The 21,643-nt window shown below is 51.9% G+C and overlaps 1 protein-coding gene across 2 annotated transcripts; it reads right to left on the minus strand.

Moving 5' to 3' along the window:
• Positions 1 to 7,581: 7,581 nt before the first annotated feature.
• Positions 7,582 to 20,610, minus strand: arl2 (ADP-ribosylation factor-like 2). Of its 2 annotated transcripts, none has more exons than XM_052045188.1 (5): positions 20,486 to 20,610; positions 14,089 to 14,199; positions 13,083 to 13,245; positions 11,130 to 11,210; positions 7,582 to 8,406 (listed from the first exon to the last, which is right to left on the minus strand). In XM_052045188.1, exons 1-5 carry the CDS (start codon positions 20,548 to 20,550, stop codon positions 8,272 to 8,274), a joined length of 555 nt encoding a protein of 184 aa, XP_051901148.1. In that variant the 5' UTR covers positions 20,551 to 20,610; the 3' UTR covers positions 7,582 to 8,271. The 2 variants fall into 2 exon arrangements, with proteins under 2 accessions (XP_051901148.1, XP_051901149.1); XM_052045189.1 differs by lacking the exon at positions 20,486 to 20,610 and adding an exon at positions 19,913 to 19,921.
• Between the last annotated feature and the right edge of the window lie 1,033 nt (positions 20,611 to 21,643).

The following is a 21,643-nucleotide window of genomic DNA, read 5'->3' on the forward strand; positions in this document are numbered from 1 at the left end:
TGTGCTGTATTACTCTATGACTCTATATGGCAATCAACTCTGAACAGAAAGCTCGCTCAATCAGGCTGGTGACAATGACCAGATAACTTGTTTCTATAACAAGGCATTGGACACAGGGATGTGGCAGAGTGATTAGTGCTGTTTTCTCACTGTTCTAAGGATCCAGTTTCTCTCCCGCCCTTGGTAAGGCATTCGGACTGGTTGCATCACGTCCTGGTCTGGGAACTCCAATGCACAGGAATGCAAGAGGCTACAGAGAGCGGTGGGAATCAGCCAGTTCCATCACAGGCACAGCTCTCCCCACCATCGAGGACACCTACAAGAGGCGATATCTCAGGAAGGTGACACCCATCATTGGGGACCCCCCCCCCCCCCCCACCGTCCGGGCCATGCCCTCTTCTCGATGCTGCCATCAGGCAGGAGGTACAGGAGCCTGAGGACCCCACACCTCACGGTTCAACAACGGCTTCTTCCCCACTGCTGTCAGGTTCTTGAACCGATCTCAATGACAGTACCTTGGACTTTTTCTCTCTCTCAATCTTTCACCAGTGTTGCTGTCGTTTATTTTGTGTATTTTACACATATGTAAGTTAATATAATTTATGTTAATTTAAGTTTGTGTTTGCCTTTGTCCTGTACTGCGCTACTGCTGCAAAAAGCAAATTTTTATGGCATTTATACCGTGTATCTATGCTTGTGAACTTGTAATGGAGTCCGCACATTCTCCCTGACCTCCCTGCTGGCCGTCTCTTTCTCCCCCACAGCTCCGGGCCTTGCTCTCCACCACCGGCTACGCACCTCTCCGACCCTTCATCCTCCGCCGGATCCAAGCCTTCAACCATCGGTTCTTCTCCTTCCTCACGTCCAGGAACGAGCGGCGGCCCTCCCCACCCCGCCTCCAGGCCGTGAGCCCCGCCACCGCCGGTTCCGACCCCGACGCCGGCCCCGGCCACCTCCAGGCCGAGACCACGTAGGCCACCACTGGGTCCTACTGCTCCTCTTCTTCCATCACCACTCCCCACCCACCCCTGGTCTCTCACGCCTCCCCCTGGCCATCATCCCCCATCCCCCCCCTTCACTCCTCTTCCTCCCACCCGACTTCCCCTGACCCCTCCAAACCCTCTACCCTCCCCAGACCCCAGCTCCAAGCCGTGCCACGTCTTCACCATCCCCTCCGACCTTCCCCTCTCTGGTGAGGTGGAACGTTCTGTCCTCAGCAGGGGCCTGACCTTCGTCCCCCTGCGCCCGCACCTCAACGGGTTCCGTGCCCACCATGACGCCGAGCTCTTCACCCGTCGCCTTCGTCTCCGGATGTACTACTTTGGTCAGGGTTCCCCACCCCCCCACTGGTGACCCCCTTCTCCTGCATTAAGCCCTCCTCCTCTTGGACACCTCGATCTGGCCTTCTGCCCGCTCTGGATCTTTTCATCTCTAACTAACCATTTCAACTTCACCACTCCCCTCACCAATGCCAACCTTACCCCTCCTCTGAACGCACTGCCCTCCACTCTCTCCGCACCAATCCCAGCCTCACCATCAAACCCGCAGACAAGGGCAGTGCCGTTGTAGTCCGGCGGACTGACCTCTACCTCGCCGAGGCCGGGCACCAGCTCTCGGACACATCCTCTTACTTACCCCTGAACCAGGTCCTCAGTGAGGAGCATCAGGCCACTGTCTCCTGCACCATCACCGATTTCATTGCCTCTGGAGATCACCCCTCTACAGCCTCCAACCTCATTGTTCCCCAACGTCACACTGCCCGTTTCTACCTCGTGTCCAAGATCCGCAAACCTAACTGCCCCGGCAGGTCCATTGTTTCGGCCTGCTCCTGCCCCGCTGACCTCGAGTCCTCGTATCTTGACTCCATCTTGTCCCCATTGGTCCAGTCCCTTCTCACCTACGTCCATGACACTTCGCATGCTCTCCATCACTTCAACAACGTTCAGTTCCCCGGCCCTGACCGCCTCATTTTCACCATGGATATCCAGTCCCTGTACACTTCCATCCCCCAGCAGGAAGGCCATAACGTTCTCGGCTTCTTTCTCGATAACAGACCCAACCAGTCCCCCTCCACCACCACTCTCCTCCGTCTGGCAGAACTGGTGCTCACCCTCAACAACTTCTCCTTCGGCTGACGCAGCCCAGCGTGTCACGGAAACCAGCCACCCCTCCTTGGACTCTTGTCTTTTCCTCTCGCTGCCTTGGTGAAGCAGCCAACATAATCAAAGACCCCACCCACCCGGGACATTCTCTCTTCTCTCCTCTTCCATCGGGCAGAAGATACAGGAGCCTGAGGGCACGTACCACCAGACTCAAGGACAGCTTCTACCCCACTGTGATAAGACTATTGAACGGTTTGCTTATACAATGAGATGGACTCTGACCTCACGATCTACCTTGTTGTGACCTTGCACCTTATTGCACTGCACTTTCTCTGTAGCTGTGACACTTTACTCTGTACTGTTATTGTTTTTACCTGTACTACATCAATGCACTCTGTGCTAACTCAATGTAACTGCACTGTGTAATGAATTGACCTGTACGATCGGTTTGCAAGACAAGTTTTTCACTGTGCCTTGGTACAAGTGACAATAATAAACCAATACCAATTGACGACTGCATTGGTGCTGCTCCCTGCACCCGTGCTGAGCCCATCAATTTCGTCAACTGCGCCACCAACTTCCGCCCTGCCCTCAGATTCACTTGGTCCACCTGACACCTCCCTCCCCTTTCTCGATCTCTCTGTCTCCATCTCCGGAGACAGATTATCCACTGACAAATTTATGAGCCCACTGACTCCCACGGTTACCTTGACTACACTCTCATCACTTGTAAGGATGCTACTCCCTTCTCTCAGTTCCTCTGCCTCTGCGCACCTGCTCCTACGCTGAGGCATTCCATTCCAGGACATCTGAGATGTCCTCTCCTTTCAATAAACGGGGTTTCCCTTCTACCACCATCAACGCTGCCCCCACCCGCATCTCCTCCATTTTCCTCACGTCTGCCCCCACCCGCTCCCTCCCACAGAACAGGGACAGGGCTCCCCCCCTTGTCGTCACCTGCCACCCCACGAGCATCCGTATCCAAGACACCATAGAACAGTACAGCACAATACAGGCCCTTCGGCCCACCATGTTGTGCCGGCCTTTAAACCACGCCTAAGACTATCTAACCCCTTCCTCCCACATATCCCCCTATTTTAAATGTGCTTATCTAACAATCTCTTGAACTTAACCAATGTACCTGCCTCCACCACCACCCCAGGCAGCGCATTCCATGCCCCAACCACTCTCTGGGTGAAAAACCTCCCTCTGCACGGGTTGACTCTGTGGTTAAGAAGGCATATGGTGTATTGTCCTTCATCAATCGTGGAATTGAATTTAGGAGCCGAGAGGTATTGTTGCAGCTATATAGGACCCTGGTCAAACCCCACTTGGAGTATTGTGCTCTGTTCTGGTCGCCTCACTACAGGAAGGATGTGGAAGCCACAGAGAGGGTGCAGGGGAGATTTACTAGGATGCTGCCTGGAATGCAGAGCATGCCTTATGAAAGCAGGTTGAGGGAACTTGGCCTTTTCTTCTTGGAGCGACAGAGGATGAGGGGGGACCTGATAGAGGTGTATAAGATGATGAGAGGCATTGATCGGATGGATAGTCAGAGGCTTTTCCCCAGGGCTGAAATGGTTGCCACGAGAGGACACAGGTTTAAGGTGCTGGGGAGTAGGTAGAGAGGAGATGTCAGGGGTAAGTTTTTTACTCAGAGAGTGGTGAGTGTGTGGAATGGGCTGCCGGCAACGGTGGTGGAGGCAGATACGATAGGGTCTTTCAAGAGACTGTTGGATAGATACATGGAGCTGAGTAAAATAGTAGCCTACTATGTAAGCCTACATAGTAAGCCTAATAATTTCTAGGGTAGGGACATGTTCGGCACAGCTTTGTGGGCTGAAGGGCCTGAATTGTGCTGTAGGTTTTCTATGTTTTCTATGATATCTCCCTTGAACTTCCCACCCATTACCTTAAAGCTATGCCCTCTTATATTGAGCATTGGTGCCCTGGGAAAGAGGCGCTGGCTGTCTACTCTATCTATTCCTCTTAATATTTTGTACACTATCATGTCTCCCCTCATCCTCCTCCTCTCCTAAGAGTAAAGCCCCAGCTCCCTCAGTCTCTCCTCATAATCCATACTCTCCAATCCAGGCAGCATCCTGGTAAATCTCCTCTGTACCCTCTCCAACGCCTCCACATCCTTCCTATAATGAGGCAACCAGAACTGGACACAGTACTCCAAGTGTGGTCTAACCAAAGTTTTGTAAAGCTGCATCATTACCTCGCGGCTCTTAAACTCGATCCCTGAACTTATGAAAGCTAACATCCCATAAGCTTTCTTAACTACCCTATCCACCTGCGAGGCAACTTTCAGCGATCTGTGGATACCAACCCCCAGTTCCCTCTGCTCATTCCCTGCAACTTCTACCATCTCCAATGGGATCCCACCCCGAGGCACATCTTCCCCTCCCCCCTCTGCTTTCCACAGGGATCGCTCTCTCTGCGTCTCCCTCGGCCACTCATCCCTCCCCACCGATCGCCCTCCCGGCACTTATCCCCGCAACTGTCCCAGATATTACACCTGCCCTTACACCTCCTCCCTCACCACCATTCAGGGCCCTAAGCAGTCCCTCCAGGCCAGGGTGTCATTTTATTGCATCCGGCGCTCCCGGTGTAGCCTCCTCTACGTTGGTAAGACCCAACGCAGGTTGGGGGAAAATCGCTTCGCCGAGCACCTTCGCTCCGTCGGCCGCACAGCTAGGATCTCCTGGTGGCCAGCCACTTCAAATCCACTTTCCATTCCCACACCGACGTGTCTGTCCACGGCCTCCTCTACTGCCAAGTTGAGGCTAGACGCAGATTAGAGGAACGACACCTCATATTCCACCTTGGTCTCCAACCTGACGGCATCAACATCGATTTCTCTAACTTCCTGTAACCACTTCCCCCCCCATTGGTTTTCCCTTATCCCTCTGGCCCGCCCATCACCTACACCTCCTTCCCTTTATTCCTGTCCTCTCATCAGATTCCATCTTCCTCAGCCCTTTGCCTCTTCCACCCTGTCACCTCCCAGCATCTCACATCATTACAAGATATCTTTATTAGTCGCTTGTAGATTGAAACACACATTGATACCGCCGATGTAGGCTGCATCTCAGACGGCGATGAATCGGAGTACAGGAATGAGATAGGAAGCTTAGTGGAACGGTGTCATTACAACAACCTTTCCCTTAGTGTCAGCAAAACGAAAGAGCTGGTCATTGACTTCAGGAAAGGGGGCGGCGTACATGCACCTGTCTACATCAATGGTGCTGAGGTCAAGAGGGTTGAGAGCTTCAAGTTCCTGGGAGTGAACATCACCAACAGCCTGTCCTGCTCAAATCATGTAGGTGCCACGGCCAAGAAAGCTCACCAGCGCCTCTACTTCCTCAGGAGGCTAAAGAAATTCGGTTTGTCCCCTTCGACTCTCACCAACTTCCATTGATGCACCATAGAAAGCATCCTATCTGGATGCATCATGGTTTGGTACGGCAACTGCTCTGCCCAGGACTGCAAGAAACTGTGGACGCAGCCCAGTGCATCACGGACACCAACCTCCCCTCCTTGGACCTTTACCTCTTGCTGCCTTGGTGAAGCAGCCAGCATAATCAAAGACCTCACCCAGCTGGGTCATTCTCTCTTCTCTCCTCTTCCATCAGGTAGAAGAAGCCTGAGGGCACGTACCACCAGACTTAAGGACAGCTTCTACCCCACTGTGAAGCTTCGACCCCACTGTGATAAGACTATTGAACGGTTCCCTTATACAATAAGATGGACTCTGACCTCACGATCTACCTTGTTGTGACCTTGCACCTTATTGCACTGCACTTTCTCTGTAGCTGTGACACTTTACTCTGTACTGTTATTGTTTTTACCTGCACTACATCAATGCACTCTGTACTAACCCAATGTAACTGCACGATCTCAAACTGTACGATCGGTATGCAAGACAAGTTTTTCACTGTACCTCGGTACAAGTCACAATAATAAACCAATACCAAATATATCTTTTTGCGTAGAGTGTTCTGGGGGCAGCCCACAAGTGTTGCCACGCTTCCGGCAGCTGAACCCGTACGTCTTTGGAATGTGGGAGGAAACCGGAGCACCCGGAGGAAACCCACGCAGACACGGGGAGAATGTACAAACTCCATACAGACAGCGGCTGGATTTGAACCCTGGTTGCTGGTGCTGTAAAGCATTACATTAACAGCCACACTACCATGCCTGCCCACTCTCACCCCCCTTCACCTGGACTCACCATTAACCGCCGGCCCGTGCTCATCCCCCTCCCCCCACCCTTTCATTCTGGCTTCTGCCCACTTCCTTTCCAGTCCCGATGAAGGGGTCTCGGCCCGAAACGTCGACTGTTCATTTTCCCTCTGTAGATGTTGCCTGGCCTGCTAAGTTCCTCCGGCATTTTGTGTGTTGCTCCCTAACCTTGTAGGTCGCGCTGGTGGGTTAACCAATCACTGATGTGCTCACCACACAGTGTGGGCAAGTGAATTAAAGGGATAGGCCCGGTGAGAGATTTAAGTTGCGGTGGGGGGAGGCCGCAGTTAAAATAAAGAGGGTGTAAGGGGTCTGACACAGAACCAAAATATTTCCTGTGTTGTGTTATGTCACTCAAATAGTGTTATGGGATTTTTAGCATGCACCAGAGCCACCCTCAGTCTGTAGTCTCACGTGAAGGCTCCACAGTGCTGCCCCCCCCCACCCGGTCAGCAGCCGGATTCTAGACAAAGCCGAGGGCAGACCCAACTGTGAAGCACATAATTAAGAGGGGCCTAGGTAGAGTAAATATTGAATAAGAAGCTATTCAAAAAAATTGGGTGCACAGACTTCAGACTAATTGATAGGGTCAGAAGGGAGATGAGTAAACACCTTTCACTCAGAAGAGCTTTGACTTCTGGGGCTACAGAGTCACCGCTGGAAAGTGGAATCAAGCCAGGTGGCTCTTTTAGCTGGCATGGACACAATGGGCCGAATGGCCTCCTGTTTCATAAATTTTCTATTTTTTTTAAATGGAGACTGATTCAGGTCCAGGATGTTCTAACCGACCCAGCTGCAGTGGGGTGTAAGTGGAGCAGCACGCAGAAGCAACTGCAGAGCTGACGTCAAACAAAGTGAGACACACACGAGACGGCAGACGCCAGAACCTGGAGGGACAAACAATCTGCTGGAGGAACTCAGTGGGTCAGGCGGCGTCTGTGGTGGGGAGAGAGGAAGCGTCAACATTTCGGATCCAGGCGCAGGGTTTCGACAATTCCTTCTCCCCCACAGATGCTGCTCGACCCGCCGAGTTCCTCCGGCAGATCGTTTGCTGCTGATGTGAAACTCGGGTGTTAAAAACAAGGCTGTGGAGCCCAGGGGTGAGTTAGGGGTAGAGGAAGGCAGGCTCAACGATTGAAAATTCAGGTCAGCAGCAGCACTGGTCAAGTACAACCCTAGGGGCAGGAGGGACTCTGCCACATAAAACACGGAACAATTCACTACAACATTGCCACTTTAAACTCTTTAAATTTAATATTCTATGTTACAAAATAATTTAAGCATGTGATGGTGCCCGTGGGGTTTAAACCTTCGGTGGACCTGGGCCTTCCAAAAGCCACAGTGGACACTGCACTCGACGAACACGAAAGAAAACTGCTGATAGACACATTTGGCAAGCCGGTAATCACACTCTGCATGCCAAATGGAGGATGTGAGGTGGTGCAGGAGGGGGAGAGAGGGAGAGAAAGTATGGGGGGGGGGGGGGTGGAGAGATAAAGGAGGGAGAGAATGAGAATATGTGAAAGATTAAACTAAAAGGAGAAGGTCCTGCTGTTTCCAATTACAGAGCCACTGAATACAGATCAAAAATTATTTGCCACAGTCACACTTGTGGTTCATCAAGCTTTTCAGAACCAACCGCACCCCACATCACTGTCCTGTCAAAAAACAATTTAACACTGAGGGCTCATAAAAAATCAAGGGATTCTGCAGGTGGGAATTAATCTTTTCTCTGCCCCCCGCACCCACCCCCCACACTCCGCTTTCAGATCACCCAGTGCAGAGCTGTTGCTCTCACCAGTCCATCCCAATGTAGCCAAGCAGTGTGCCCCAGAGCCCTCGGGACCGCGGGAAGGAGGGGATCAGCGCAGCAGTCCTTCGGGGTGAGGGGGGCAGATCGAACGGCTGCGGGGCCGGCTCAGTCCGCGGTGAATATCCGGCAGGAGATGTCGTCCATCAGCCAGTCGATTCCGGTCAGCAGGTTCTCCCCAGTCACGGCGCTGCAATCTCGGATGCACCAGTGGTGGGTCTTAATGCTGTCCAGGTCCAAGGCCTGCAGAAAGAAAGGGTGGGGCAGGGTCACAAGACAAAGGAGCAGAAGTAGGCCATTCGGCCCGTCGAGTCTGCTCTGCCACTTCACCATGAGCTAAACTATTCTCCCAACTAGCCCCAATTCCCGGCCTTTTCCCCATATCCCTTGATACCCTGACTAATTAGATACCTATCAATCGCTGCTTTAAACACCCCCAATGATCGGGCCCCCACAGCTGTATGTGGCAACAAATTCCATAAATCCACGACCCTCTAGCTAAAGAAATTTCTCATCTCTGTTCTAAATGGGTACCCTCTAATTCTAAGACTGTACCCTCTTGTCCTGGACTCGCCCACCAAGGGAAACAACTTAGCCACATCTACTCTGTCCAGTCCTTTCAACATTTGAAATGTTTTTATGAGGTCCCCACTCATCCTTCCGTGGGTGCACGCAAAGAAGATCCTCAGAACAGCAGCCCAATGACGCAGTAAAACATCCTGCCGGACCACAGGACTGTAAACCTGACCAACTTTCAGCAAGGAGCCACGTAAGGAGACAACAGGAACACATACAGAACTTGGGTCAGAGGCAGGTCTGAAAAGGGGAGAGAGGGGCCGAGAGGGAGAATTCCTGAGCCTAGTACCCAGGCGTTTGAGGCAAGGTCACCAACCGTGAAATGATTGAAACTGGGATTGGGCAAGAGGCCAGAACTGAAGGTGTGGAGAGATCTGGGATACCTGGAGGGAGTCCAGGGGAACCTGAGCAGGAGGAGTGAAAGAACCTGACGCAAGGACTCAGCCTGAAATGTTGAACCGCTCTGCCTCCACAGACGCTGCCCGACCCGGTGAGTTCCTCCAGCAGTTTGTTGTTCTGCTCCAGATTCCAGTGTCTGTGTTCCTACGCCCAAAGTCATTCCCTTTGCTCCAACTGAACTCCATTTCCTCAGCTCTCCACTGGTTTGATTACCTTACATCTTGAACTTAAAGCACAATTTCTACTTGCTTGTACTTGCGAATTAGAATTATTTTGATTGACCTCCGACTGTACCAACCCTCACCTTGCTCTCCCATTTACTAGTTTAGGGTTCTTATTTTCCAACTTTTGGGCACAGTCCAGTTCAAATAGAGCACATTCCAACAGAGTCCTTTCCTGTCTCAGTATCCCAAGGGGTAGAGTTTCTCTTTCCCACACCAATCTAATCCATTTCACCTCCCTAATCTATGCATCCCTAAACCTGCTCCAAAGCTTATTGGGCTCTTGAGTACTCTACAAAGAGAACGTCTTGCCTATTCCTTCGTTATTGGTGCCAACCTGGATCCATCAAAGATCCCCACCATCCGGGCTGTGCCATCTTCTCGCAGCTCCCATCGGGCAGGAGGTACAGAAGCCTGAAGTCCCACACTACCAGGTTCAGGAACAGCATCTTCCCTTCAACCATTCGGTTCTTGAATGAACTGGCACAACCCTAATCACTGCCTCAGTACAGCAACACTGGGACCACTTTGATCACTTTGCACTAACATGGACTGTGTTTTTTTTTGTTCTAATTATGTTCTTTCTTGTAAAAATTGTGTTTAAGTTTCTCTTGTGAATGCTGCTTACCTGACGCTATGTGCCTGTGATGCTGCGGCAAGTAAGTTTTTCATTGCACCTGTGCACACATGGACTTGTGCATGAGGCAATAAACTCGACTTTGACAATGACTGCATCCTACCCCTTCAAGATGTCCCAGGCAGCAGGTAGCCAACACATGCTAATGGATTCCCAATCTCACTGAAAGTAATAAACCAACTGCAGATGCTGGAAATCCAAAATAGGTGGTGACGGAATCAGATACAATCACTACATTCGAGAGGCATTTAGACAGACTTGAGGGGCAAGTTTTTTTTTACACAGAGAGCATTTGATATCTGGAACCCACTGGCAGAAGGAGGTAGTGAAACCAGATACAATCGCTATGCTTTTAGAGACATTTAAACAGACACAGAGGAGGCATAAAGGGAGGGATACGGTCCTATGGGATTAGTGACGTACAAAAAGGTCAACGTGGACATGAAGGGTGTTTCTGTGCTGTACCAGTCCATAAAACAGAATCTGCTGGAATTACTCAGTAGGTCGTATCAATGACATTAACAGTGCTAGGTGTACAAAATACAAGAGGAATAGATAGAGTAGACAGCCAGCGCCTCTTTCCCAGGGTACCAATGCACAATACAAGAGGGCATGGCTTTAAGGTAATGGGTGGGAAGTTCAAGGGAGACGTCAGAGGGAGGATTTTCCACCCAGGGAGTGGTTGGGGCTTGGAATGCGCTGCCTGGGGTGGTGGTGGAGGCTGATACGTTGGTCAAGTTCAAGAGATTGTTAGATAAGCACATGGAGGAATTTAAAATAGGGGGACATGTGGGAGGAAGGGGTTAGATAGTCAGGCGTGGTTTGAAGGTCGGCACAACATGGTAGGCCGAAGGACCTGTACTGTGCTCCATTATTCTATGTTCTATGGTTCTATCCTCTCCACAGATTTTGCCCAACCATCTGAGCATTCCTAGCAGTTATCTTAATCCTTACTTACAAGGAATGCTTTTTAATTATTAAACACAAGATGGATTTAGAGCAGTGCGTCCAGACAGGGACAGAGGAGGAAAGACCGAAACATCCTCTCCGACAGCCAGTAAACCCATCTAGTGTTGAGACACCCACCCCGCGACCAGCATCTTACAAGGACACAGTGCAGAACTGCTTCTTACATCTTTAATGGCATCTGATGAGAGTGCTCCAGGCAGATCCTGCTTGTTCGCAAACACCAAGAGTGTAGCTCCGGCCAGTCTCTGCGGGAAAGAGGACATTGTATCATGGAGCGGTCTTCAACAGTGCTTCACCCCGATGGGTATACCGTACAGTACACCCTCCAACTGATCCCCAGGCCTGACTGGATAACCCCTCCAACCCCTGACTCAATTCCAACTACTCAGTAAATGGGGAGTGTTGTAGAAGAGAGACCAAGGGATGCAGGGTTCCTTGAGAGTGATGACATAGGTAGACAGGGTGGTGAAGGAGAATAAGATCTTTATTAGTCACATGCATTTCACTGTGTGTTGTGATGTACATCTTTTGCGTAGAGTGTTCTGGGGGCAGCCCGCAAGTGTCGCCATGCTTCTGGCGCCAACATAGCACGCCCACAACTTCCTAACCTGTACGCCTTTGGAATGCGGGAGGAAGCCGGAGCACCCGGAGAAAACCCACGCAGACACAGGGAGAATGTACAAACTCCTTACAGGCAGCAGCGAGAATTGAACCCGGGTCGCTGGCGCTGTAATAGCGTCACACTAGCCACCGCACTACCGTGCAGTCAGTTTGGCATGCTTGCTTTCATTGGTCAGGATACTGAGTACAGGAGTCGGGATGTCATGTTACAGTCGTTCGAGGTGTTGGTGTGGCCACATTTGTAGTCCGTACAGTTCAGGTCACCCTGCTATAGGAAGGATGTATATTCTGCATTCTGTTTTCTTTTTACTGGGTCATTGTAAATACGTATGGAATGATCTGTCTGGATGGCACACGAAACAAAAGCTTTTCACTGTATCTCGGTACACGTGACAATAAAATACCAATATCAATGAACTGAAGAGGTGCAAAGGAGATTTATGAGGATGTTACCGGGACCGGAGGTCTTGAGTTATGAGGAGAGACTCAATAGGCTGGGACTTGTTTTCTCTGGCTTGGAGGCGGCTGAGGGGTGACCTGCTGGAGGTTTAGAAAATCATGAGGACCTTAGATAAGGTGGACGATCACAGTCTTTTTGCCACGACAGAGGGCATAGGTTTAAAGTGAGAGGGGAACGATACAAAAGAGACCAGAAGGACAATGTTGTTTTCCCCACACAGAGGGTGGTGGGTGTGTGGAACGAGCTGCCAGAGGAGGCGGTAGAGGCTGCTACAATTACAACGTTTCAAAGGCATTTGGACAGGTTCGTGGACGGGAAAGGTTTAGAGGGATCTGGACAAACATTGGCAAATGGGACCAACTTGGTTAGACATCTTGGTCGGCGTGGACCAGCTGGGTTGTACAACTCGATGACATTTCCCTGCTCTTCTTCTGACTGTAGTCATGAGATGTTTTACACTGAAGCAGGCAGAGCCTCAGCACTAAAAACTTCTGCTCCAGATTAGAGTACGTGCAGTCTCCTGCATCTCCAAAACCCCTCACCCATCCCCTTGACAGTGCAGCCTCAGGGCTGCCCCCTGAGCAGCAGCAACGCAGCACACCCTCAGTGCTGGCCCCTGAGCAGCAGCAATGCAGTGCTGCAGCCTGAACAGCAGCAACGCAGCACACCCTCAGTGCTGTCTCCTGAACAGCAGCAATGCAGTGCTGGCCCCCTGAACAGCAGCAACGCAGCACACCCTCAGTGCTGGCCCCTGAGCAGCCCCCACTAAGCAGGGCAGTACTCCCTCAGTACTGCCCCCTACCACACTCCGTCCCCTCCGCACCACCCCCTACCACACTCCGTCCCCTCCGCACCGCCTGGCCTCCAGCACAGCAGGGTCAGCTTGCACTGTGGGCAGGTGGTTGGTGTGGATGTGGAGACAGAATGGGGGACTAGCCTGATCCCTCACCGCAGGAATCGCAGACCCGGGGCTGTCCTTCACCAGCCAGATCCCACCCTGCCCTCGACTCACTCGCTCCTTTCGGTCTGGAGTTACCTCTTCCCGGAGCAGCACGGAGAGCTCCCTCTTGCAGTCCTCGAGTCGGAGGCGATCGGCACTGTCCACCACCCAGATCAGCCCATCCGTGCTCTCGAAGTAATTCCTCCAGTAGGACCGCAGCGACTTCTGCCCTCCCACGTCCCAGATGTTCAGCTTGAAGCTGGAAGGTGGGGGGGGGGTGGGTGGAAGGGGAGGGAGGGGGAAGGGAAGTCGGGTCAGAGCAGGTATCCCACCCGACAAAGCCACTGGTTCCGGAGACCCTTTGCCCAGCTCCCCTCAGTACAGCTGGAGTCCTTACCCCCAGAACAACTCGCTGCTGCCCCCTAGGGCGGACCCACGCACAAGCTCCAAGCGGCTGCTCTGCCCTCGCCGTTGGCGATCAACTCCCATTTTGCGATGAAGTGGAAACCCGCAAGCTTTAACTCACCGGCCCTCTTCTCACTCTCCTGCTGGGGACTACAGAAGGGAAGGAGACACGGCTGGTCTCCTCCGTCTTTCCCTCCTTATACCCGCCCACTAGACGTGCAGGGGGGTGAGTTATTGCTCCCGCAAAGCCCCTGGTATCGATGACGCATTGATCCATTTAACAGAATTCTGACTTCACTAACACCCACCCACTTCCCCCCTACCCCACAACCGGCCCCCACCCTGAGCTTTGACCAGAGAATGCCTCCTGTGTCTCAGTGACCACTCCAAGCATCAGCGCAGAGAAACGGGAGGCAATTCAACCACAGGAGGCAGCACTGCTGACCCTGATGCTCCCCTTTCATCCGGGAAAGTGGAGCATGGATAGGGGCTGCACATCCCTCTGTCTGGACCAGGGAGGGTGACAACAAATGGCTCCCGTAAAATCCCCATTGGAAGTTTGCGAATGAGGCCTGGGTCCCTCTGACCTGTGTGGGGCCCAGGACCCAACGTGCCTGTGCCGCAGTAAACGCTCCCATTTCGAATCCTAGATTGGACAGACACACACAGAGGAGTGAATCACAATGCGCCTGCTTACTTTCTGTGCTCCAGAGTCTTGATGTTGAACCCCAGCGTGGGCGAAATGGTGTCGATATCCTCTCCATTAAACTTTTTTAAGATGGTCGTTTTCCCAGCGTTGTCCAAGCCGCTGGAAATAAGTTAAGGAACCAGGAGCGACACAGCTGTGGTAGATTATTCATGCATGGAACTCGAGGAGGAATTAAACAATCCTACACTTGGTAACCCAGTGACGGAATTGAATGCAGGACTGGGGCTACACCACTGGGGCTGTTCAAGTGGTCACAGGTAGGATACAGCCCAGCATCAAACAGTGACTTTACAATCTTTGTGCCAACATTATACCCAGCATACCAGAGTCCAACAGCAGCACATGTGCTGTTGAAAGTGTCCCGACCAGTTGCATCACGGTCCGGTACGGCAATTCGAATGCGCAGGAACGCAAGAAGCTGCAGAGAGTAGTGGACTCAGCCCAACACATCACGGGCACATCCCTCCCCACCATCAGGAGTACCTACAGGAGCTGCTGGCCTCAAGAAGGCGACATCCATCATCAAAGATCCCCACCATCCGGGCCGTGCCATCTTCTCGCAGCTCCCATCGGGCAGGAGGTACAGAAGCCTGAAGTCCCCACACCACCAGGTTCAGGAACAGCTACTTCCCTTCAACCACTCGGTTCTTGAACCAACCGGCACAACCCTAATCACTGCCTCAGTACAGCAACACTGGGACCACTTTAATTACTTGGTACAAGAATGGACTTTGCACTAAATTTGTACTCTGTATATATTGTTTTTTTGCACAATTTTTTTTGTCTGCGTTTATTGCACGTCTTCTGTTTTATGTATGTCCTTTATTGTGAGAGTCTGGGGGAAACGACATTTCGTTCCTCCATGTGAATGACAATAAAGTAACTTGAACCTTTTCTTTTGGTCTGATTGTGTTTTTTTTTGTAAAAGTTGTGTATAATTTATGTTTTTCTTGTGAACGCTGCTTATCTGATGCTCTGTGCCTGTGATGCTGCTGCAAGTAAGTTTTTCATTGCACCTGTGCACACATGGACTCGTGCACGTGACAATAAACTCGACTTTGATTGCCTATGACAGTGGTCTCTCGCCTGTAGTTACCTCTGGTGTAAATGAAGCAGTGAGACCCTGGACCCCAGCACTACCAGATCTGCCCATGTTGAAAGGAATCTCTCTTCCGAATATCTGCTCCTCCATTCAATTCGATCCTGTCTGCTCCCGATCTCCATCTGCCTATTGGCTCGCTAACCCTCTGTGCCACCGCTTGGAAATTTTCTGTGGAGTCCCCTCACGTGTTCTAGAGTTCTACACCCCTCTATATTTTGTGGAGCTTCCTCTAGGACCGAGAGAAAGTTCTTCACAGCAGCCCATCTTTAGAATTCTCTGTCCCAAAGGGCTGTGGAGGTTCAGTCACTGAGTTCGCTCAAAACAAGCAACTTTACTTTTTTAAGATCGTAACAGAATCATGGGACGCAGGGATAGTGCAGGAAAATGGTGTTGAGGTGGCAGGTCAGTCAGGACCTTGATAAAGGGCGGAGCAGGCTGGAGGGGATGAATGGCCTCATCCTGCTCCCACTGCACCAAAACAGGCCCTTCAGCCCACCAAATCCATTCTAACCATCTATGTGAATCCCATCGATCAGCACTTCCTCCGTCACCTAATATACCTCGGGGATTCAAGTGCTCATCTAGACAGTTATGGGTACCTGGCTCCACTGCCCCCTCAGGTCGTGCACTCTGGATTCCAACACCCTCTGGGTGAATCCTTCCTCAGATTCCCTCTAAAACTCCTACCATTTACTCTGAACCTATTCCCTCTCTACGGGAACCTACTCACACCGCGACTATGATGGGGAGTCTCTCGATATCTCTCCCTCTCCTAAGTCACGTCTCCCCCTCGGCAAACTCCACTCTCTCCTGATAACTGAAACACTCCACCCCAGGCAACATCCTGGGGAACCTCCCCTGCACCCTCTCCAGTGCAGTCACCTCCTTCCTATAGTCTGGTGACCAGAACTGGAGACAGGACTCCAGTTGTGCCCCAACCTCTCTGCTCTTGTGTTCTATGCCCCAGATAACAAGGCGAGTAACCTGTGCGCCTTCTTCATCACCTGAGCTACCTGTGCTGCCACGTTCAGGGGTCCTCAGACTTCTGCTCCTCAGTACTCCGAGGGCTGATCCATTCGGACCCCATGTACGTTCGTCTCATTAGTCCTTGCAAAAAGCATCACCTCGGACTGCATGAGACTCCATTTGCCATTGCGGTGCCCATCTTACCAACTCAGTGATATCATCCTTGAGCCTATTCCCACTACTGACAATACCAACGATTATCATCTGCTCCGTTAACTCACCGATCATACTGCCGTTATGCACATCCCAATTGTTAAATGTGTATCACAAACAGTGGGGGTCCCAGCACAAGATCACGAGACAAGGGAGCAGAAGTAGGCCATTCGGCCCATCGAGTCTGCTCCAAAGAAAAGGAAAAAAGGAAAAGAAATGAGAAATTGGGGGGGGGGGGGGGGGGGGTGTGCCCAAAAAAAAACCTAACCCCAATTTCCGGTCTTATCCCCATATCCCTTGATACCCCGACTATTTAGATATCTATCTATCTCTTCCTTAAACACCTCCAATGATCTGGCCTCCACTGCTGTACATGGCAAGGAATTCCACAAATTCACCACCCTCTGGCCAAAGAACATCTCTGTTTTAAACCTGTACCTTCTAATTCTAAGATTGCGCCCTCTGGTCCTGGACTCACCCACCAAGGGAAACAGCTTGGCCACATCTACTCTGTCCAGTCCTTTCAACATTTTAAATGTCTCTATGAGGTCCCCTCTCATTCTTCTGTACTCCAGTGAGTACAGTCCAAGAGCTGACAAACGCTCATCATACGTAAGCCCTTTCATTCCGGGAATCATCCTCGTAAATCTCCTCTGAACCGTCTCCAACATCAGCACATCTTTCCTAAGATATGGGGCCCAAAACTGCACACAGTATTCCAAATGAGGCCTCACTAGTGCCCCGTAGAGCCTCATCAACACTTCCTTACTTTTATACACTATACCTCTCGAAATGAATGCCAACATAGAACTCGCTTTCCTTACCGCCGATCCGACCTGGTGGTTAACCTTTAAGGTATCCTGCACGAGTACCCCCCAAGTCCCTTTGTACTTCTGTACTTTGAATTTCCTCTCCTTCTAGATAATAATCTGCCCGTTTATTTCTGTTTCCAAAGTGTACAACTGCACATTTCTCAACATTGAATCTCATCTGCCATTTCCTTGCCCATTCTCCTAAACTATTAAGTCTCTCTGCAACCTTCCTGTCTCCTCAATACTCCCTACTCCTCCACCTATCTTGGTGTCATCCGCAAACTTAGCCACAAAACCATTTACTCCATCATCCAAATCGTTAATGCACAAGGTAAAAAGAAACGGCCCCAACACCGACCCCTGCGGAACACCACTAGTAACCGGTAGCCAGCCAGAACAAGATCCTTTTATTCCCACCCTTTGCTTCCTGCCACCCAGCCAATGCTCCACCCATTCTGTTATCCTACCTGTAATTCCATGACCTCTCATCTTATTAATCAGTCTCTTATGTGGCACCTTGTCGAAGGCCTTTTGAAAGTCTAAATACACAACATCTATCACCTCTCCCTTATCCACCCTACCTGTGACTTCTTCAAAAAACTCCAATAGGTTGGTCAGGCAGGATCTTCCCTTCATAAAACCATGCTGGCTACGACCTATCTTGCCTTGCACCTCTAGCTATTCCATAACCCCATCCTTGAGGATCAATTCCAATAACTTTCCCACCACTGACGTCAGACTAATAGGTCTGTAATTTCCTTTATGCTGCCTCCCTCCTTTCTTATACAGCGGAACTACATTTGCGACCCTTCAGTCCTCCGGAACCATGCCGGAGTCTATCGATTCCTGGAAAATTATCACCAGTGCCTCTGCTATCTCTAAAGCCACCTGCTTCAGAACCTGGGGATGCACCTCATCCTGTCCGGGAGACTTATCAGTCTTTAGCCCATTTAGTTTTCCTAGCACCTTCTCTCTAGTAATCTTAACTGAACTCAGTTCCATTCCGTGAGACCCCTGACTAACCGGGATATTGCTGATGTCCTCCATAGTGAAGACCGATGCAAAATACTCATTTAGTTCTTCTGCCATCTCTTTATCATCCATTATAATCTCTCCCACACCGTTATCGATTGATCCTACATCAACCCGTGTCTGTCTCTTACTCCTTATATATTTAAAAAAACTCTTAGTATCCTTTCGAATGCCAACTTCCTTTCATAATTCTTTTCTTTCCTAATGACATTCTTAGTTTCTTTCTGCAGGTTTTTAAAAGTTTCCCAGTCTTCTGTTTTCCCACTAATTTTTGCTTCCTTGTATGCCCTCCTCACCAACTCCTGTGATCCACCACTTCCACCAGTAATGCTGTGTCCAGTGAAGATCTTGTACACCACTTCAACCACAGTGCCCTCGTCAATATATTGTTACCTCTTCAAAGAAATTAACATCAATTTACTCAAACAGGATCCCCCCCCCCCCCCGCTCAAACAACCACTGTCTTTAATTAATCCCAACCTTTCCAACTGTAGCTAGATCAGAATGTTCTCCAATCCCTTCCTTACCACCGACATAATTACCTGGTTTATCCCTGCCTCACTTCTTGAATAAGGGTATGACAGTTGCTGTTCCCCAGACATCTGTCAATTCATTTATGGCCAGCGAAGATTTAAATATCTCTGTCAGGGCCCCAGCAATCTCCTCCCTTGCCTCCCGCAGCAGTCTAGGGTACATCTCATCAGGCCCCTGGGATTTATCCACCTTTAAACCCCCTACAACATCTATACTTGCTATTCTTTAACGTCAACATGTCTGAGAATTTCACAGTCCCCCTCCCAGAGTTCTCCAAATGTCCTTAACCCTTATGAATGCAGATGAGAGATATTAAGACCTCACCGACATACTCTGGCTGCACGCACAGGTAGTCCCTCTGGTCCCAAACAGGGGCTATCTTTCCTTGTAACCCTCCAGCCGGTAACATACCTTGAAAATGCATTGGGGGTTTCCTTAATGTTGTCCACGTTATTTTGTGCCCCCTCTTCACTCGACACAAACACATGTCCTCGTATTGCTCTTCAGAACCTGGCTTCAGTTCTTTCGTAGAGCTCTACTTGTCTATCAAACACTGCGTACGCAAGGCACCTCCAACACTCCAGCTAAAGCTTCCACCCAACCCCTCCCCACCTCCATTCCACTCCCTCCCCAACCCACACCCCACCCACCTGCACCTCACTCCCTCCCCACTCCCTTACCGCCCCTGACCCCCCTCAATCCCACTCCCCACCCCCCCTCAACCCCACTCCCCACCCCCCCTCAACCCCACTCCCCACCCCTTCCCCCTCAACCACCCCTCAAGCCTCCTCCCCTCAACCACCCCTCATCCCCTCTCCCCACCCCCGGGATACAGCATCATGCCGCGGCCCCCAATCCCTGCCCCCCCCCGGCCCCGAGATACAGCATCAGCGGCCGCAGCCGCCCCCACCCCCCCGGCCCCTGCCCCTGCCCCTGGACACAGCATCAACACCCAGACCCCGGCCCCTGGATACAGCATCAACACCCAGACCCCGGCCCCTCTGCCCCGGCCCCTGGATACACCATCAACACCCAGACCCCGGCCCCTCTGCCCCGGCCCCTGGATACAGTATCAACAGCCGCACCGGCCCCCCGACCCCCTGCCCCTGGATAGAGCATCAACACCCGGCCCCCTGCCCCGGGATACAGCAACAGCATCAGCAGCCGCCCCCTGCCCCCGGCCCCTGGATACAGCATCAGCAGCCCCCCCCACCCACCTACCCCCCAACACACCTTGCCCCAGCCCCGGCCCCTGGATACAGCATCAGCAGACCACCCCCCCACCTTGCCCCGGCCCCTGGATACAGCATCAGCAGACCACCCCCCCCCCCCCTCCCTTGCCCCGGCCACTGGATACAGCATCAGCAGACCACCCCCCCCCACCTTGCCCCGGCCCCGGCCCCTGGATACAGCATCAGCAGACCCCCCCCCCCACCTTGCCCCGGCCCCGGCCCCTGGATACAGCATCAGCAGACCACCCCCCCCCACCTTGCCCCGGCCCCGGCCCCTGGATACAGCATCAGCAGACCACCCCCTCCCCCCCCCCCACCTTGCCCCGGCCCCGGCCCCTGGATACAGCATCAGCAGACCCCCCCACCTTGCCCCGGCCCCTGGATACAGCATCAGCAGACCACCCCCCCCCCTTGCCCCGGCCCCGGCCCCTGGATACAGCATCAGCAGACCACCCCCCCCCCCCCACCTTGCCCCGGCCCCGGCCCCTGGATACAGCATCAGCAGCCGCACCTCGCGTTCCTTCTGCTTCATTTTCTTCAGGATGCTCAGCAGCCCCATCCCGCCGCCGCCGCCGCGCCTCGCTCCCGCCTCCGCACTGCCCTCACTGGCTGCGGCCGCCGCCCGGACCCGGCCATGCGTCCTCCTGATTGGCCGATCACCCTGGCAATCAATCGCCAGCGCCTTCCCGATAGGCGGTACCGGTCGCCCAGTTACCAGCCCTTTGCCAACAAGAGCGAGGACGGAGCCAAGAGGGGACCAACTTGTGCTGGAGTCGAGCCACAGCGCCACCTATGCAGGTGCCCACTGGGCAGTATCCTCTGGGGTTTGCAGGATCTTCTAACTCCTTGCTGAAATCCTGCAGGGCTCAATGCAAAATGTCCCAATGCAGAGGGAGTGTTGACCAGATCACTTGTGGGAGGGTGTGAGGGCGCACAAGAGATTTATTCAGGGGAATAGGGATTTTAGCTCAAAGTCGAGTTTATTGTCATGTGCACAAGTCCATGTGTGCACAGGTGCAATGAAAAGCTTACTTGCAGCAGCACCACAGGCACAGAGCATCAGATACACAACATTCACAAGAAAAAAAACATAAACATAAGTTAAACATTAAACTCCAAGGTTGGATTGGAGAAGCTGGGGTTGTTCAGAGGAGGTTTGATAGAAGTGGACAGGGTCAGGAATTGGTTTAGACAGGGGAGCCGCTCCCATTGTCACATGGTCCCAGAACTTGGAGACACAGCTTCCGTAGACGAGCAAAAGTTTCACGAGGAAAGGCAAAGAATGGTTATTAAGATCTCTTTGTGATTTTTATAAACGACCTGGATGAGGAAGTGGAGGGATGGGTTAGTAAGTTTGCAGATGACACAAAGGTTGGAGGTGTTGTGGATAGTGTGGAGGGCTGTCAGAGGTTACAGCGGGACATAGATAGGATGCAAAGTTGGGCTGAGAAGTGGCAGATGCAGTTCAACCCAGACATATGTGAAGTGGTTCATTTTGGTAGGTCAAATATGATGGCAGATTATCGTATTAATGGTAGGAATCTTGGCAGTGTGGAGGATCAGAGGGGTCTTGGGGTCCGGGTCCATAGGACGCTCCAAGTGGCTGCGCAGGTTGACTCTGTAGTTAAGAAGGCATATGGTGTATTGTCCTT

This window comes from Pristis pectinata, chromosome 38 (assembly GCF_009764475.1).
Source record: "Pristis pectinata isolate sPriPec2 chromosome 38, sPriPec2.1.pri, whole genome shotgun sequence".
Classification (NCBI taxonomy): domain Eukaryota; kingdom Metazoa; phylum Chordata; class Chondrichthyes; order Rhinopristiformes; family Pristidae; genus Pristis; species Pristis pectinata.

What these genes read in the sequence shown, in the direction of transcription:
- arl2 (XM_052045188.1), bottom strand. Translation starts at nt 20,550, where the DNA reads ATGGGGCTGCTGAGCATCCTGAAGAAAATGAAGCAGAAGGAACGCGAG. An exon ending in AAGACTCTGGAGCACAGAAA is followed by an intron (nt 13,246 to 14,088) that starts GTAAGCAGGCGC and finishes CCCACCTTCCAG; the next exon opens with CTTCAAGCTGAACATCTGGG. An exon ending in CCGTGCTGCTCCGGGAAGAG is followed by an intron (nt 11,211 to 13,082) that starts GTAACTCCAGAC and finishes TCTTTCCCGCAG; the next exon opens with AGACTGGCCGGAGCTACACT.